This window comes from Falco punctatus, assembly GCF_963210335.1.
Source record: "Falco punctatus genome assembly, chromosome: 6".
Lineage (NCBI taxonomy): Eukaryota > Metazoa > Chordata > Aves > Falconiformes > Falconidae > Falco > Falco punctatus.
Genome location: NC_137585.1, coordinates 70,642,176 through 70,661,870, shown reverse-complemented (window position 1 = coordinate 70,661,870; position 19,695 = coordinate 70,642,176). Strand labels below are relative to the sequence as shown.

Below are 19,695 nucleotides of genomic sequence, written 5' to 3'. Positions count from 1 at the left end.
GAAGAAATTTACTGGGGGCTACTAAGCAGACAACTTGAAAACTGGTGGAGACTGACACTGTACAGAAGAAAGGAGCATCATAATTGTCAGTCTTGTTCTTTCTTAGCCCTCAAATCATTGTTGGAAACACCTCATTGGGTCAGAGAGATCCTTGTTCTGAACTAGCTCTTATGTTCTTAGGAAAGTTCACCTCCTTATCTTTGGCAGGGCTATAAAAAGATGCCCTGCATTGCTCTGCAGGTTGAAGGAGATTAACACTTAGCCCATGCAGGAAAAAAGTAGTAGGGGCAGGGTTAGATTTGGGCAGAACAGAGTAAGCCAGCAGAAGCAGTCTAGGAACCATGGATAAAAAAGCCTATGGAGTTACAGGAAAAACAGAAAAGGAGACAAGAGGAAAAAAAAAAACACCCAAGAAAATACCAAGGACTAAGGAGCTGGGCAGGAAATGGCTGCAGGGTGGAGCTGTATAATGTAATGTCTATACAATTTAAGGGTAAGATCAGAAGAGAAACAGGCCCTAGTAGGTGGGTGGTAAGGCAGCACTGAGTGACTTCATATTTTAAATATTTAAACAGTACAAGGACTTGAAGGTGTACTTTGCTCTTACAAAAGAGATTGTTTAATGCTTTTACTTTCTGAAGGCACAGTCCCTTTCATTCTTTTCTTACTAAATGTAAAAATATGCAAACACATTTAATGCTGATATCTCAGGCAACTCTGCAAGCCAGTAACAGATCGACCTGTGCTAAGCTGACATAGGCCAGTAACCACCGCAGAAGAACTCATTTTCTCAAACAGGGTTTGCACTGTTCTATTAAATTCATTTAAGGCACTTAAACTAGTGCACCTTCTGTGCTTAGGCAAGATAACTGTTTCCTTTCACTGTGACTACCTTTCTTCATATGATTTTAACTTTGAACTGCCTTCTTTCCCCTGTGACTTTGGGGGCTTCAGATTCCTCAATGGGTTCCCTTTTCATTTCAGTCTTTCCCATTTCAGCCTTGCCCTTTCTGTGAAAGCTTCAGTAGTGGGTCTCAACTGAAGTTGTTCCAGATGGTAGGTATCTGTGCCTGAGTTAAGGTTGCACTCACAGAACCCCAGCATAAAACCACATCAGTGTTTCTTGGTCCTCCATGCCCATCTGTATGTGTTCAGGACAATCTCATGAAGCTTCCTGCTGAAGCCCTACGCTCTCTCCTGCTAGTGGGAAAGCAGCAGCAGAGTATTAGCCCTCAGATTATTTGGTTCAGGTCCTAGATGTCCATTTCCAGTTTGAGATACCTTCCATTCTCCTAATCTGGCCAATTTAGCTCGGTTTGCACATGGATGGCAGTAGAGATCAAGGTAAACCTCAGGCTAGAAGCCAAATTCTCCTTGTGTGGATGACAGTCTTGGATGATATTTGGCTATCTGACCATAGAGGTTTTAGAAGCAGTAGCAGATAAGGAACAGAGCAAAGAAAGGCCTGCAAGGAAACGAAAGAGAGCTTGAAACTCAGACAAAACAATACAGATGAAGGATTAAGAAATCAGAGAAAATGTAGTTACTGCAGTAGACAAGGAACTGCTGCCTCCAGGGATAATTTTACGGAGGTTGGCAGGGAAAGGCAGCTGCTCAGGGGCCAAGGAAGACATATGAGCTAGCACGATGAGAAAGGGAGGAGAGTTCAGACACGAGTCTCTAATCTCTTTCCATGGGAGAAATATAAATACACCTGAAGTCTGTTTTCAAGTTTTAAACAAAGTAATAACGAAGTTTTATTAAAAGCATTATAACAATTTCCAGTTATTACAACAAACCACCCACCCACATACAAAAATCTCACAGTGCAAGGGAAAAATAGCACCTCTCTAGCAAGAACGTAGCATCTTATAAAAAAAGAGAAACTTTTTTTTCTGCTAGACGTGTTCACAGGAAACCCATTATTAAAAATCACTCAGCTGAACTAGTGGTTATTCATGTTCAAGAGAACATTCTTTGACAGTTAGTACAAAAATTACTTTTGTCTCTTCTAAAGATTATCCTGAAGCAATTCTTTACACAAAGAAAATAGATTTAGGTTCCAGAACAATCTCAAATCTGCCCCCTCATGTGTAGGAATTAGTATTGCAACAGCCCACTGCATGCAACTACAAAGTACAGTAAGCTCGATGCAAAGAGATAATCACTAACAAATCAACACGAATGTCAAAAACCGAGTAAGAGATACATTGTCAGCCGAAATAACAAGCAGCAACACAAAACATTACATATGTAAGCCTGGTTCAGAAAACATGGCTTGATACAACGATAAGGACTATTGCATTGACAACATTGTGTATCTCAACACTTCACCTATTACAGTGAACACCTTCTTTCCCAAGTGTTGATACAGCATAAGTTAAAACACCAACTCATTTTACTGATATAAAACACCTTAGGGAAGGGGACATGATACTAACAGCAGCTGGCAGCCTTCTAGGTGGGCAAGCCAGAGGCCAGGCTGTGTTGTGGTTAATAGACTTTTTTCTGAAAGTCAGCACTTCTGCATTGGCGTCAATGTCCTTAGCTGCTGAGTTTGAAGCTGACCCCTCTGTAAAACAGCTATAACAAAGTCAGCTGCTCAGGCCCCCTGCTTCAAAAGATGACTGTATGAAGTGCAAACTCCCATGAAATGAACAGCAATGTCATTTTTGAAGGACTTTGAGTACAGGCCACTAATTAGTTAATGCTTTGTAGTGCTCTGGGTGATATTTTCCAGCCAGTATAAGGGCATCATGAACACAACTGGCATTAAAAAAAAGTCACCCACAGGAATTAAATCACTTAGATTCACTGGAAAACCTTGCATCTAGAGGTTTAAACTAAGCCAAGCACTTTAACTGACTTTCTCATCGAGCAAGATACAAAAGCAGTTACAAAGTCATAAGACGTTTATGTATGCGGGGGAGGGAAATCAGCTTAATTTAACTTTATGCAATAAGCTTTTGTGGTCTCTCTGATGCCAAAGACTAACATATTCTGGGTTCTCAGAAATAAGTTTGGAACCACCCAGACAACTTTGCAGGAGAGCTTTTAAGTGAAGACACAGGTGAAGAATGCTCCCAGACCTGCTGTGTTCCTCGTTCAGCCCACCCACGTGCTAAGAGCCCAGGGCATCCAGGATGTGTTCACATGTTTTGGTTCCCTGCTCACTTTTCTCCCCCCAAATCACCTTTGAGCTGACCTGATTTAGGAAAGGGGCATGGTCAGCAGACAGTATGTTACAGAAGAAAGGAAAAAAAGTCAGCCTGTGGTATTCAAGAAGTTATTTCCTTTCGTGCTGGGTGGGGAAGCACTAACCATTTGACTCAATAAAACGAAATTAAACCCAAATGTAGCCCAAGTGGTCAATTTATTATAAATACTAGGCTCAGAGCAGGAGTGCAATGTTAACACCCAGGTTGTATCTTGGGCTGATGTGGAAGGAAAAAGGCTGTTTACCAATCCAGCGGTGACACCTAGAGGGAGAGGATTTCATTGCGTGCTTGGCAGCTCCTGAAGGGACTGAAAAAATTAGAAAGCTCTGCCTGATCCAGCAGTGGCTCTGGAGTCCCATATTTCATACTCTCGAGTTCCCTCTGTGTGCTTCAGGAGCACAGGAGAACACAGCAAGAAGAAAGCTCCTGGCGGCAACGGTGCTCCAGGAAGACACACGAAAAAGATGGGGGAGAAAAAGGGAGAAGCCTGAGCCCCTTCCAAATGGCACTGGGAGGTCTTTACCTTCCCAGGAGCTCTCCTGCTACATGCCCACCCCTCACACTGCAGGAAGAATAAAGTATTTTGCACAGCAGCATCAGCAAATCATGCTCAGCCACCTCTGGTATCATAACCCAGGAGAGCCCAGGCCCCCAGCATCAAGTAAGCCTGTTCATGGCTTTCCTAACAGACCTTACCTCTATTCCTGACTCAAGCACCTGATCTCCATGGCATTTTTTTTTTTTTAAAAAAAACCTCTCTCTCAACTTTGCACATCATGAATGAACTGTTACACCTCAGCCATGAAGGTGGGGAGAAAAAGACATCAGAGAATCCAAGCACAAGCCAGCTCCGTAGGAAATCAGGCTGCATTATTGTCTGTCCTTGGGACTGCTTGCTAAAACATGCAGGAAACTTTAGCCAAGGTTGTTCCTACTCCTCCACATAAGGTGGGGCCCACCTGAATTTGCAATTCTAACTACATTATTGGCATTATGCCTTTTTTTGTTGTTGTTGAAGTCTGCATTTTCTTTGGCTTCACCAAAGTTAAAGATCAAGAATAAAGGTAACAGCGAGCCAGCCAAATGTAGCAGGGGTGGTGCTCACAGCACAAAGCCTGTAAGACTCTGGCTGCACAGATATACTTTACACCCCTCTTCAGGGTACAAACACTTCTTTTGGAGAAGTTATGGACAAGTATGGGGTCCCGCTCAAGGAACAAATTGCCTTGTCCACCTTGGATCTGTCCAAACATCTGACACTTAGGTCTGAAATAACCTGTGCTTTTTTCCTCCCTGTTAAGACTACTGGGAGGGCCTCTGTCCTTGCTTTAATTTCTGGGAAGACTTCAAAGTAACCCTAAATAAAATTGCTTGAGTAGGGCAAGGCACCGGGAAGTCAAGGCCTGTGATCAAACCTGCCTTCCTGTCCATTTGCAGGTAAAGTTGAAGGTTTGGTCAGATAATTGCTTACAATTATGTCAACACATTCAATAAGGTACTTCCCCTCTCACCAGGATGCGGTAACTGTGGGACCACCAAGTGCACGCCACCACAGAGTTAGGCAGCTTTGCTGGCAACCTGCAATTTCAGGTGCGGCGAAACTCAAGAATAGTTTAAGGGATGAGGTACCCCAGCTGAAACAACGAAGCTGCAAGTTTTAAACAGTTCAAAGAACAAGGTATGTATTTTGGCATGTGAATATTACACGAAACTGCAGCTGCTTTCCAGGGATCACTGAAATTTGGCCTGCAGAATATAAAAGCTGGGAAGCAGGGAAGATGTACAGCTAGGAAGACAAACTTAACCATGTAAAATCCTATTTGGAAGCAAATTGCAGACCTTCACTTGCCATTTTCTCCAGCTCACTGGGTATCTTAATAGTGTGATACGGTTTAGTTTTGAAGATTAATCCAATTCCTCAGCTCATGTCTGCAGCCTTTGTGTTCAGGGCTTGTTGGGGGTGACTAAATCATGCACTGCCCACACAAGGCTGTGAAGACAAGCACAAGGTAAAGTGGTGGTTGTCTGCTAAGGACATGCTCCTACCATATTTACTGAAGGCCCAGTCCTCCATGGCACTCCACTGCATGAAGTATTTTTTCCATTAGGATGCAAAGCAGAAATCTTTCAGCAACAGCCATCCCAGTCGCTTGGATAAGCTCTGTGGAAGATGGCACACTGGCCAACTCACTGTAGGACCTGGTCTTGCAAGACAAAACTCCATTCAGGAAGAGCTTAGGTGATAATACTAATTTCCAAGCCAAATTCAAATCTAATGACCTACCTAAAGACTTTTTCAGGATCCAGTGGATGAATTTTCCTGGAGTATTTTATATTTATATTCAACTGCTAGTCTTGGTTAGCAGATGAAGTAATTCCTGCACTTGTTTACATTTCAGATTTTTAGAAGACACTTCAACCACAGCAGTAAAAGTTTCAGGGTACCAGCTTCACTATTAGGGACACCCACACTAAATAGAAACCCATATTACACAAATTATACAAGAGACACTATTTTCAAGAACAGCTCCAATGCAAACATGAATAGTCATTAGTTGTGAGCAGAATTTTGAAATTTAAGAATTCAGTGAATTCTAAATGCTTACATCTTTTAACTTGCAAAAAGCAGCCAAACATTGCCATTGTAAAAGGAATACAAGTGTTCAAATTCCATCAGTTTCCCTGGGAATTGTCCATATAGAGCTTACATACTGTTTAATCTTCAGCTGACTTGCACTAGGGGAAAAGGCTTTTCCATCCTCAAACTGCTTTACCTCAGCATCATCACCAGCTGTTTCCTCCCCACTTATGAATTATTTTTCAGGGAAACTTTCATATAACCATTTTGTTTCTCTCACTCTATTGCTTCCCAGCATTTGTTCATCTCACTATCACATTCCTTTCTGGGAAGAGTTCTTCCTTCCACATATTCTTGTCAGGATTGCCCTATTACTGCTTTCCTTTCTCAGGCATTTCAAAACATTCCATTAAGTTTCATTGCTGCAGTGGCTTGACATTCACCAGAAACAACATGTTTCCTGCTGTTTCTTCAGAGCAACACCACAGATGACAGCAGATTTACATCTGATGCAAAAATTAAAGTGTAAAGTATACTGGCAGATCTGATAGGAAAGAAAAAATTGTGAGGGAAAGGGAAAAAAACAAAGAGAGAAGACAAGAAGTGACATTAGCCAACTGATAGCAGAGCTAGAAAACAAGCATTAACGTTAGAGATTAATTTTTTCCAGTATCCAGAGAGGAAATCCTTGCAAGTTAGCCAAGATGGGAAGTTTCCGTTGACTGGCACTTGAAATTAATACGTTGTACAAAGCAGTCCAAGGTAAAATCCTGGAATGCTATGGTAAAACCTGTGAATTTACTGGGAATTCCACCAACAGTTTCAATGAGGTAATATTTTTATTTATGCATTGCTTTTAAATCTTAGCTATGTTTTAAAAGAAATGCATTGCTGAAAAGTCCAACAAGAAAGGATTTGCAAATCAGGAAATCAAACAGTAACAACAACTTCTCAGTACAACCAATGTCCCCAAGAAATTTGGTGGTTCTAGGTCTGTTCAAGATATAGAGTTGTAAGATCTAAACTCTTTCACCAGCATACCTCCCTGATGTACTTTCATAGGCTCCCAGACTGCGCTTGCTTACTACCACAGACAGCAACAGCCATTACAACTGCCAAAAGATACCATTTCCATAGTTATGAACTCAAACAATATATAAATAAATATATTTTAAAATCAGTTACCCTCAACTGTCTTTCTCCAAGTCTTCAGCAAAGATTAGATCCTATTTAGGGATCCTTCATTTATAAAATTATGTTATTAAGCTTTTAAATTAGTGCTTGTTCATTATCTACAGAAAGGTTCACAAGTTATCTGCAGACACTAGACACGCACACAAAAATGCTCTAAGCCATTTCTCTAAACTTCTAATACATGTGGACCTAGACTACTGCTTATCATATTCCTATGTCCTGGATTAGGCAAAGACTGAGTACATCTTTTTTTCAGGCGGTAAGTTTGCCTACAGCTTATCCTGAGGACTTTCAAAAAAGATATTGGTAAAATAACCCCTAATATTTTAATAAGCTAAATCCAAGAATATTACCCTCCTGAAATATATGAGGAAGGCCAAGAAGTATTTTGTGTTTCTCTTGTGCTACTGTATTAAAAGAAACTGCTGTGAAGTGAAAGACAGCTTGGCAGATTTATTACTTCATAAGAGCTGAAGAGGACTTTAGTGTAGGACATCTACTTTGCCAGTTCTGAAAAATGGTCTAAGGCATTTGCTCACATCCTTTCACCAGTAAATGGCTCCCAAAAAAAGTCAAGCCCATTTTCAAACCCTAATGGGTCAGGTTTTACTTGGCATAACTTTGGCAATACAAAGAGCTGCCCAGAAAACTGAAACCAAAAGAAATTAAGCAAAAGCTTCCTAATACAACAGAAACTGAAAGCCTTGACATCTGGTATGATGTCAAATGTGAATAGTGCACATTTAGCTCAGTAGGAACAGTAACAGTGCAAATACTTGAAGTACACAGTTCTGACTTTTGAAAAGTTTGACCCAACAGTGGAAGCTGAAGATGTCCCACAAGTTCTCTGTTGGTGGAACAACAGCACAGTTTCATTCTTCTCCCATCAGACATCCGAATGCCTCTTCTTCAGCTTGCACAAGCTTCTCCTCCTCACTTCCTATGCCTTTATTTTCTCCAGTCTTCCCTTTCACAAACATACCTGGGCCTACCTCTGCAGAAGGCTGCCACAGTGCTACAGCTCTTCGCTTTCTCGAACCTACTCACATTTCCAACCCCCCTTTGCAGAATATCACACATTAAAGCCTACCCATGTGACAGGCAATTCTGCAGGTTAACAGCAATTTTGCCGTGACATGCCCACCACTCCATTAAACATAAACAAAGCAGAAGAGCTTTAAGGCTGTCAGTTTTCCTTACCCCCTTCAGTAATTTCCTTAGCTACGTTTACCAGAGATAATGCTCCCTCCTTACATAATGATCACAGGCAGCCTTACAGAGTGCTTCGAGATGTCTCTAGCAGGCACACCAAGAGCAGCATGAGGTTTGCTGGCTACCACCTGGAAACCTGCATGCCAGCATGTGAGAAAGAATGAGAGGTAATTTGATAATTAGAAGCCTTATGTGTCCACCTGGGCAGGAAAAGATTTTTGGAAGCAGTCTTTACATTTTTCATCTCTTCTCCAATTTAGACAAGGATAAAGAAAACTTGTCAATAAATTAGTTTTCCAGTTATTTTCAATCTGAGCTCCTGAAAACACTCCTGAAGCAAACCCAGGAGTTTAAATCCTTTCAAAATATTAAGGGCAAGCAACAGGAGATGGTGGGATGTTTCAAATTCAACAGTTTCAAGGCTTTTTTGTGAAGCTAGGGCAGTCAAGGAAGCAGTCACACCTTGAGTCTGTGCTGTTTTTACATCCACTCGGCATGATGGAAAGCACCAAAGCACCAGGATGCTGATCTGAAGCCCTGTCTCCACATTCCCAGATAGTTAGAGCTCAAGTTTTTACAACTCCTTTTTATCCAGTACAGATGCAAGTTATGTTTCTGGAGTTGAGCAGAGGATTAAATCCGTAAACCCAGGGTTTTTTTTCCTTCACAGCTTAAACTTTTCTTTAGCCCATAGGCTGTTCTTATCTAAGCTTGTTGAACTTGAGGTCTAATTGGTAGCAGCATACATGGTACATCCAGGCTGCCTCTGGTAGTGCAGTACAAGTCAAGAGGCAAGATAACTTTGGTATGACTTGGACCTCACGCTTATGCATATGTCAAAATCTTATTGTTATGGTAAAAAGAAAAGTCTGTCAGGAACAGATGTAACCCTTCCCTACAGCTAAACTCTGCTCACTGTTTGAATAAGGTAGACCTGTCTCTGATTTAACACTTGTCCCTTATGCTTACTAAAGTTAGGGAAACTACTGCACGCTTCTTTGGCAAACCACTACAAAAATAGTTTCCTAGTCTTCCATATTAACCACATTGTTCCTCTTTGCATCCTCCAGCCCTCTTTGGAGGATCCATCTTTTTCTGTAGCATTGCATGTATTTGCTTAATTTCAAAGCTACTCACAACACATCCACTGTTACCCTCAAAGAAGCCTGTGCCTGCCACCAGGACTTAGAAGGAAGGCTTCTTTCTGCTGTTCTTGAATAGCTGAACTCTGGTATTTTCCAGCATAGTCTCAGACTACCTGCTCTCTACAGTATCTAATACAGTCACTCTCCCATCCCTTTCAAATTCTCCTGTTTTTATGTTCCCTTGCCTGCCTTTACCTGTTATCTCTTGTATTACAGATGCAAGATTCCACCCTTCAAGAAAGGAATCTTTACATTCAGTTTCCTCTGATTGCACAGGATATAGTCAAGACAGGCAGAGCGTCCTCCCAAAATTAAGATAACTGAAGTAGATGCCTGGATAGTCTCTCACTTGCATGATTTCAGTAAAATGATTCTCCTTGTCTGGAGTCACTCAGTCCTTCCACTGGCCAGATCAGCAGGAGGATTTGTTGCTTTTTCTTGGCCTTTCCCTCCAAAGGCAGCAAGGCCCATTTCATAAAGCTGTTCACATATTAATCTTTCTATAAGACCGACAGTGCCATTGATTTTTATCTTTTCACAGCAGATTCCAGGAGATCAGTGATCATAACCAGCAGCTGTTAAATTTTCTGAAGGGATCTGGAAGTGTGTGTAGTCTGCAGTAAGAGGGCACAAAGCAGACATTTTGTAGACTCTATTGCACTGTTGCTTGCAATTGCAGGAAACAACACCTCTGTGCTCTATTCCTATCCAATTAGGAGATGTAGGTGTTAACATAATTTGTTATTTTAGAAAGAATATTTTAACAATCTGCCTCAGATGCCAGGAGAGTGATACCAATCTCTGCTGCAAGTGCATTTGGTTAAGGGCTTTGGTTTTTTTATTAACTACTGCAGCTACTCTACAATTAAAAAAAAAAAAAATCACGACAGGGAGGAGGTGGTCTTCTCCCCATCACACTGAACCACATCATTGCTATGGGCTCATACCACCCTTTGCCCAATTTATTGGTCAGAAGAGACAGCTAGAGTTAAGAACATCCCTAACTGTAGAAAAGATATCTTCAGCACACACAGATTACCTCATTGGGTGCAAAAGCACTGAAGGGCTCATTCTTACTATCATCAAGGGACCATGTTTACAGGAAAGATGCTATCCTTATCTTTTGACTTGCAGGACTGAAGTTGGCTAGGCTCAGCAGTAATATCCTACTTCATCCAGTGTAGGTTACTTATCTGAAGGGAGCATTCTGCAAGGCATCTGTGATGAGCTTGCCCTGAAAATATTAATTGAAGCAGTAATAGCTAGGCTTAAGCAATTGGATGGTGAGGATAATGATTTGTGAGTGAAGATAATTATTTGGTAAGTGTAGCATGACTTCTATTTTACAAGACAATAACAAGCAGGCTATCATCAGCATATAGTAATTAAGAGACTCGTGTTACCCAAAATCAACATTCACACAGAGGGATGTTGAGAGGGCTGAAAGGTTTTCATAGGTTTTAATAACTGGCTGGTAGCACTTGCCATGTAGGTTGGGAAAGCAGCAGTACCATGGTTTAGAAAAGACACGTTCTGAATAATTTTACAGGTATTCTTCCTCCTACTCTCATCTCATCTTCCCTATGAGAAACTTCATTCCAAGTGTCTCAAACTACCGAGAAACAGCACACTACACAGCAAGCACATTGGGGGTGGAAGAATGTGCCACAGGCCCTACCAGTATTTCATAGATACTTGTTTAGAGGCCACCAAAAAGTACATGAAGCGTATGCTTCACCTTGTTTTATTAACTCTGCCTGTGTTTTAACATATTTTGCACATCCTAACAAGAAAACTGAGAACTATTTCCAGAGCTGTGCAGCTGACTAGTCAGGTATGTTCACACCTTCTTTGACCCTTGTAGGTACGAGACAGTTCCCTTGCACCAATAGTAGTTAATAGGTGACCAGTAACATCAGGATTACATTACAGTTTGCTGGATTTTAATAACCCTCTGACACTCAAAGTGTAGGGAAAGATGACCTTAAAATAGTACTAGCTATTTAACTGAAACACAGTCTATGGAGGCAGAAAATACAATGTCACAAGAACACTGTATCAGTATAAAGCCACTCAGTTTTAGGGGTATTTTGTTTCAAGCCAGTTGCTTAATCATTGTGGGGTTCTTGTGCAAAGAACAGCTGAGGAGAAACACAAAACACAAACGCACCCTTAAAAGCCCCAAACCCTTATTTGATTTTTATGAACAATTGCTGAAGCATCAGCATGCTCTTACAGTAACTTCAGGCCAAAATACGATCACACAATTTAGGCTACTATGGCTACTGCAGCGTTACTTGTCTCCTGTGAGCTGTGTGTTTGAGGCCCATGGAAGGACAACTGATTGAAGTGGTTGCATATAAACCTACCGTGCCTGAACACATTCAGACACAGACACTCACAGCTTGCTTTTGGAATAAAACCCAGTGGTAATAGAAGAGCCTCTAGACATTTTCTGAAAGCTACACTGTAGCTTCCAATTATGTTCAAGTCAAGCATTTTAATAGCTACCTTCTTCAGTGGAGTAAAAGTTTCCATTTGTGCTAACTTTGATGTGATAATAGGAAAGAAAAGTGTGTGTTTGCACTCTTCATTACTATTTTACCAGCCCAAGAAAGTCTGATGGAATATAGGCTTTAATCACAACAAAGATCAAAAGGAAACAAACATTCATTTCAGAAAAGCCGTAATTAGGAGAAGAAAGGAAAGAGAGAGCCATCATCATCAAAAACACTTTGCCTTCACAAGTGCTAGGTCACTGGTCAACAAACAATTGCCTTTCAGTAGGATAAATGTGTAAAGCGAATAAATAAAAGCCAATTGAAGAGTTTAGTGCAGATTGCAGAACAGTGGTGGTCAGTGAGTGATCAGGGAAGATTTTTGAAAAGCTTTTTTTGTTTGTTTAATATGTAAACATATAATTCAGGAAGGACTCTCTTCAGATGCTTCCTTAGACCCCATCCTTCTGTGTGGACAACCAGCTTCTTTGCTCCCATTTCTGCTACAGAAACAAACCTCTTGACAAACCTCCTGCCCAGGCTGCAGTGAAGGGTCTTGCTTCACATTACACATCTCCAGTGTGACTGCACGGTGCCATCAAAAAAGGTTATCTTTCCCCCTTCCTCCCGGCCACATCCCTGCAAGCCTAATTCAGTAATCATCTGGTCACAGGGAAAGGTGGTTCAACTGCTGATTAAGTGCAAAACCTAACTTTTTTTTTTGGGGGGTACTGGTTCAACAGAAAACCAGCTACCCAGTTCACCCTGCAGCCAAACAGTGACTGGGACTGCTGCAAGGAAAGCAGCAGGAACAGAGCTGGTTTGGGGAACCCGGACCCCACCTTTGGCAGCTGGTCAGTTGCACTGTGACAAAACACAAAACCAGACTCTCAGCTCTTCTCCAACACCTGCTACTCTACAGAGCTCCTTTGTCAGCCCAATCCGTTGATCACACCAGACAGAAGCTGTCCTTGCTTTCTCAAGTCAACACTGGTCAGCCTGCTTCAGACCAGCTTTTGCTCAGGGACTTACCATGACACCACCCTTGCTTGCACAATTTGACAACTGAGCAACTTTTCCACCTTCCACCCTAATGTGACCTAAATAGAAACCACTAGTTTCTTTTCATCCTTCCATACAAAGTCAGCCAGTTAATTGAGATTAATCTCATTTGAATGACTACTGAGAAGTGACAGTTACAATTAAAATATTTACAAGAACATGAATATGTACAATCAAATGTGATCCTCTTTCCTTCCCACTGCAGATAGCTTGTCTCAAAGCAACATGTCACTGTCTCTTGTTCAGAACTGCACTGTCTTCATGAGGTCTGGGACCCCAGGTGCCAAGCAAGTAACAACAGATCACAAAACAGGCACAACACCACATGCAAGTCATAGCATTAGGAGTTGAAAAGAACTGTGGCTCTGTACTACCAAAGATGCAGACACTCAAGAAGGGCAGTATGAGATAGGGCTTTTATTAGATGTGTGACTTGACAGCCCATCTCTGTCCTCAAAAGCTCGGCACAACAGTACTCCAGCCCTGCACGATCGTCTCTGGGTGCCTCTGAAATATAAAAGCTACAGAATGTTTCTAGATATCTGAGAGAAAAGTTGACTCTGGATAAAGATTAAAAAAATTTGGCAAGCTCCAGGCTTGGAGTTGGATGGTACCTGTCTTCTCCCAGTGGCGTGCTGGGCCACCCCAGCTGGAGGGAGCTCCTCCAGAGCCACCCTCCACACTGGCTCACACAGCTTGGCAAAAGATGTATGAAAGATGCAAGTTGGGGTTAGATAGCGTGTCTGGGGCAGGAGAGAGGATCTGATGTTTTATGTAAGTGTGTTACCTCAGAAGAGATAACATGCCCCTGAGCTGTCAGCTTCACCTGGATTCACCTTGAGACTAGATAAACTATGAAGCTGGGAACAAGATTACAAAGCAAACAAAACCAAAAGCAAAGTTTTTTATCTGTCCCAGAAGCCTACCTGCAATTTATTTTGGTCGTCTTCTAGCTGCCAGAGCTGGGGGCACAAGGTTCAGAGAAACTCATCCAGCAACTAGTAATGCTGTCTGATTCTGGGTCAAAAACTAGCTGGCAACAGAGAGAATGCATTCTTGGTAAACCCATCCCTCACTCCCCCTTCAGGGCTGCTCTTTGGGCACACTCTATAGCTTCCTCTCCCTTTGTTCAACTGAGCAACCACCTCTCATGTTTATACTTTAAACCTGAATCACATTGCTGTGCGAGAGTTACAGTGGTATTGCCAATGGGGGAAAGGGATGAATGGAAAATTATAAGATGTTAAAGCAGCCCCCAGACTAGAGCTATCGGAGGAAACATTCACTGTTCATAACTGTGTGAAGTCACTGTCTCTAGCATGCTATCAACTGTCTCCTCCCTTTTTAGATACAGCTCTGGGATTACATAGACAAGAGACTGACTACAAATACTCTGTCCAAACCACATCCCTTCACACCTCCCCAACCACATACCCATCTTTTGGAAGCATCAGGAATTCTCTAGCATCACAGAAGTGAAACATAATGCTTCCTATGAAAGTCAAACTAATACTTAAAAAACCTCACTGAAACAGTGGATTTGAGACTACTCAGGAATGTTGCAGCCATGAAAGTCTAATGGTACAAAAGCAAGGCAGGGTCTGCAAGAGGACATGTCTAATGAAAGATATTACCTCGCCCTCAAAGATTGCTGAATGTATTTAGTGCATTCAACAGAGACCCTCAGAGGCCTCAGGCCTGCAACTGGAGCTCCATTTCTGCCCAGACAGATACCTGACTAAAATCAGGCTGGCGGGCAGAGGATTCCCTCCTCCAGGGTCAGGTTACAGGGCTGGAGACAAGAGCTTTTTCCTGCATGTGTACACACACTCACAAGGTTAAAGCAAATTAACAGTGAGACTGAGGTAATTTATTGTGCATGTTTAAATATATTTATGTTCTAGTGCAAGAGCGCTAACTTAGGAAGTAGTGGCCTTTGCTGAAGCGTCCTGTGTGGCTCTTCTGGAGGCCTAGATGAATTCAACCACCCCAGCTTGTGGATTTTCTGTTCAGAGCAGCCCTGTGCAGCCGGCTGGCTGTTCAGACCACAAACACAGCGCAAACAGTTGGAACTCTTGCCTGTCCTAGCCTAGAGACTCAAGTACTGATCCTGCCTGCAACAAGTGGATAGATGTACTCACCATTATCAAGGGGAAGAAGTCACACACTAACTTATACCAGCCCTACAAGTTAGACTGGCAGCTGGACTCCTGAACACAAGACACAGATTTTGCACAGTTGGCTAAAGCAGTTTAAAAAAACCCCAACACCCCAACTAACACCCCCCCCCCCCCCAGTTGCTTCCAGGTTGTTTTGTGTTTGTTTGGCTTTTTTTTAAAACAACCAACCAACTGTCCCTCTGTCCTAGTTTGCCAGTTGCCCAACAGCTGAACTAGGCGTTAAACAATTTGAATTCTGTTATTAGTGGTTTATAGCAAGATGGTTGGCTCTGCATTACTTAGGGTGGCAAAAACACAACAAGCAGGTCAAATGATGCCAGTCAGTACTTGTGAGACCCCATCTGGATACTAGGTCCAGCTTTGCTTCCCAGTACAAGAAACATCAACAACTGGAGCACATCCAGCCCACAGCAAACAAGACTGTGTTGGGGCTGGAGCACAGGACGAACAAGACTGAGAGCAGGTTCACTCAGCCTAGGTGAGAGAAGGCAGAGGAGAATCTAACTGCTGACTACAGCTATCTAAAAAGGGAATAGAGAGAAGACAGAGACAGACCCTTCTTGGACACACACAACAGAATGAAAGGAGGCAACATGCACAAGCTGCAGCAAGGATAATTTCCATTAGCTCAAAGGAAAAATAACCTCCCCGCCCCCCCCCCCCCCCCCCCCCCCCAATGAGTGTGGTCAAACTCTGGAACAGGGACCCAGAGAGGTAAGAAAATCTCTGTCCTTTGTGGTTTCTGAAGCCTGCCCAGCCAATGCTCTGAGCAATCTGACAAATTTGAAGTTGGCCTTGCTTTGAGCAGGTGTTGGACTGAAGACTTCCCAGAACTCACTTCCAGTTAAACTCTTCTATTATTCTATAAGCAAGCCTCAAGCCAGCGACTTCTTGAATTGCTCTGCCTACATCACAAGACCACATCTAGGTGCTGAGCTGGCATCATCTTGCTAGTGAGTCTCCACACAAAGGTTTAATGCATGCATGTCTTATCTGCATAAACTCCTTTCCCAGTTTTATCACAATTTCCCTGGGCCTCTCCACACAGACAAGCCTCACAAAGGAATGTGCGACCATCCCAGAAACTGAGCCAGTGTGTTTCATCAACTCATCAAATCACTGAAGCCTTCAATTATGCTATGCTTTTCAAGTACGGTAATTAGGGAGCTACAATTTGATATTCAAGATGATACTGCAGCATGTTTCTAAGAAAACATTTATTTTTAAAATTTCATTAAAAAGTTCTGCCATCCAGAATGCACAATGGTTACTAAAACCAGCCATTACGAAAACCAAGCTCATCAGTGTTTACCTCGCTTTGCTTTAAGTCACCTAATAAAGAACATGCACTCCAGTCCGTGGGCAATTTCACTAGGTTTCAAAACAAGGGACTGCCCCAATCACCTTCCTCTCACTCATTCCCATGGCACAAATGAAGCTGGAAGAAAAGCACAAGCACTTCTCAACACTCCAACTCAAGCAGCTGCCAAGTTGGGATGCAAAGGGCTGCAGTCCCGCATCAGGCACAAAGAACCAGGGCAGCGAGGAAGAGATCACATCTAGGAGTGAACCTCTGCCCAAATACAGCAGCTGGAGGTAGAAACTGTGCTGAGGTAACTAAAGCCACATTTGTCAGAAATGGGTGGTTTCTCCATCACCTGCACACCTGGAGAAATCACTTCCTAACCCTGAAGGCAACAGAAAACAGAAGCCTCTGCTGATCAGTCTGGGTTTGTCTAGATACGAGTCAGCAGGAGATGATTCACTCAGGGGTCAGCTTCTGATAGGGCAGGAGCTCCTTATAAACACATACAGGTAACTTTTTTTGGGTCAACACATAAACTGATCTTCAGGTTAACTTAAGTAGTAACAGTTTCTTTCACTGGGTGGTCTTGGAAAAGCATCCCGAGTTCAACATATCAAAATAACAGTAATAGATGGTATACACAGGGATTTAAAAATCAGAGTAAAAGCCAGGACTGATGCTGGAGCTGAGGAGGGTCTCTCCCATGCCCAGGAGAGGGAGTTGATCTGCTGTTAGGGCCTGCAGAGATCCTGGAGGCTCAGCCAGTCGCTCCAGGGGACGTTAAAGACACCCCACCATTATGGGACAGGAACAGACAGGAAAACTGGTTATGGCCTGAGGAATGCCCCTCCCCAGCTCCTACAAGATGGGGTGTTGATGAACCCCTCACCTAATTATAGGAGACACGTTCACCTTATAAGTCAGGGGGGGAAGCCTGCCGGGGGTGTCCTCCGTTATAGAACATAGAGGGAGGCATCCCCTACGATCCGGGTTGAGCGGGTGTGTGCGTGTTAAGTGTCTGTCTCATAAGAAGGCAGGGGGCCCCCCACAGCCTGCAGGAGAGGAATTCTCCTTATGACTTAGGAAGGGAGTCCCGTACAACCGCAAGGAGGGAATATCCCTTGTAAGACAGGAGGGTGAGGGCTCCCCCACGGCCTGCCGGGGTCTCCCTTTAGAAGACAGGAGGGAGCAGCGTCCTCTGCAGGCTGAAAGGAGCCCCCCGCCTTGTAAGCCAGGGGAACGGTGGGGTCCCCCTTCGCGGGGCGCGCACGAACCAGGGGGAACCGTGTGCTACTGGCAGGGCTCCAGCCTCTGACGGGGAAACGGGGAGGGATCGCGGCTCCTACCGGTTGCAGGAGGCTGCCGAGGCGGTCACCGCGGGGGTGCTGTTCGCCGGAGGCGAGTGGCTGGCGCATGTCCCGGCACTGGCCTTGCCTCGTCTCAGCCGAGAGGGCTTCTGGCCAACAGGCTCTGCCTCCATGGCTACACGTCGTACCAGGGAAGGGAGAAGGCGGGGACTAGCCAAGCCGCACCGCTTCCGCTCGGCGGAAAATGGCGACAGTAGTACCGGCAGCAGCGAACCGGCGGTTTGAAAATGGCGGCGGTAGCGGCAGAGGCCAATCAGCGCGGCGGGCGGGGCGCGTGGCCAGGAGGCACGAGGGCGCCGCTCTGACGGAAGCGGGCCGGCCGGGGGAGGGGGGGACGGAGAGCGCAGCGCCCCCTACTGCCCCGTGCGAGGGAGGTCCCCGGCTGGCGGGAAACTGAGGCACGGAGCCGTTGTGACCGGCCATCGCCCGCCTGCTCCGTCCCGGCCAACGCTATGCTTCCTTTCCTCCCGTCCTCCCTCCTTCCCTTCAGTATTTTTTCCGCAAAGAATGCAAGGCCAGCACCCCACGGCCCCGGGAAGGGGAGCAATGGCCTCATCCCCATGAAGGAGTTGGAAATCAACAAGACGTTGTTGGAGAAACAACTTAAAAATCTTAAAAAATTTACCTCAGACACCCCCCTCAAAACACACACGGGCAATTTAAATGGGGTGTGACTTTGGGGGTGTCCCCTGGGTGTAGGCATGGGGCTGAGTCAGCGGCTTCCCTCACAGAGCATCCTGCCCGCACCCCTGCCCCTTTCCCATCTGGCTTTTAAGGGGCTTTCCCTCTCCCGGGATGACACGGGATGTGCCTGGACCAAACCATCCCTGTGAGGCATCACGAAGCCATGCAAAGGAAAAAGGTGGGACTTTCGACTCCTGCTCCCTGGTAGAGAGGGCAAGATCTGTCTCACCACAGCCACGTCTCGGCATGAGACCACTGTGTAAACCATTTGCAGTGGGGTCTTCACTTCTGATAGTGCTAGAGAAAAGCAGACACCTTGGCGCGACAGGCGTTGACTAGCAAACCCCAGAAACTCTGCCTTGAAAAGCCGTCAGGAGACCTCATGGTTCCTCCCATCCCACTTGGAGTTAAGTGGTGCTTTGAGCAAGACACTGGGTGAACAGTTAGACACACTCAAGTGAAGGTATCAGTTGGAAACATGTCCCACTTGGCTGAGATTTTGATTTTCCTCCATTTCAGCCCTTTCCCTCTTTGGAAAGTGGCTGTCATGGAGGGGATGGGGTCTCTCCCCTCATGGGGTGGCAGCCCTGACTGTTCCTGTAAGAGGGGGTGGGTTATGATTTATAATTGCTTATAAATTGGAAGTATCTCTGGATACTTCTGGATACTGGAGCACAAATCTGCCTTTAGATCAGACAGTTTTGGCAGAAAGATCTCCCTTTTTAACAATGCTGGCACTCCAGGAATCTATGCTGGAATAGCCTTTTACAGTTAGTTGATCGTGTTCATTTCAATCACAGGTTGATCTCAACTTCTGTGTAGCAGTTGGATGAAATTCTTTGAAACCCATTAAAACCCCCACATATGCACAAGGTATTCGACTGACTTGGCTGTATTTTAATAATGAATCAGAAATGGATTCTTCAGAGATACTAAAAAACAAATCTAGCTTTTGAAGTGGAACCTGTGGCTTGATTTGGAGAAGTAGATGCCCCCTCTTTAAGCTGAAAGTAGCAGCCTGCCAAAAGGCTTAACATAACCATATGTGAGACAAAGATTTGAAGGTTTTAGAAAGAAGTTGTACTTCTATTTTGAAATATACTGTTGAGATGGGAAAAAGAATAAGCATACCCAATACACCAGGCTTGCTCTCAGCAGTGTGCCAGAGGAGTCAGACTCAGCACTGATATTATGCCAAAGCAAAGGGAATTATTTTGCTTATTTTATTCCAGTGCAGACTTAACATGACAA

General features: G+C 44.0%; 1 protein-coding gene across 1 annotated transcript in view; it reads right to left on the bottom strand.

Moving 5' to 3' along the window:
- The window catches only part of LOC308065123 (neuroepithelial cell-transforming gene 1 protein-like), a 39,907-nt gene extending 22,029 nt beyond the window's left edge, over positions 1–17,878 (bottom strand). The window contains exon 1 of the mRNA XM_080390710.1: positions 17,740–17,878. Coding sequence (XP_080246836.1) covers positions 17,740–17,873 — 134 coding nt within the window. The 5' untranslated portion in view covers positions 17,874–17,878. The remainder of the gene's footprint in view (positions 1–17,739) is intronic.
- Between the last annotated feature and the right edge of the window lie 1,817 nt (positions 17,879–19,695).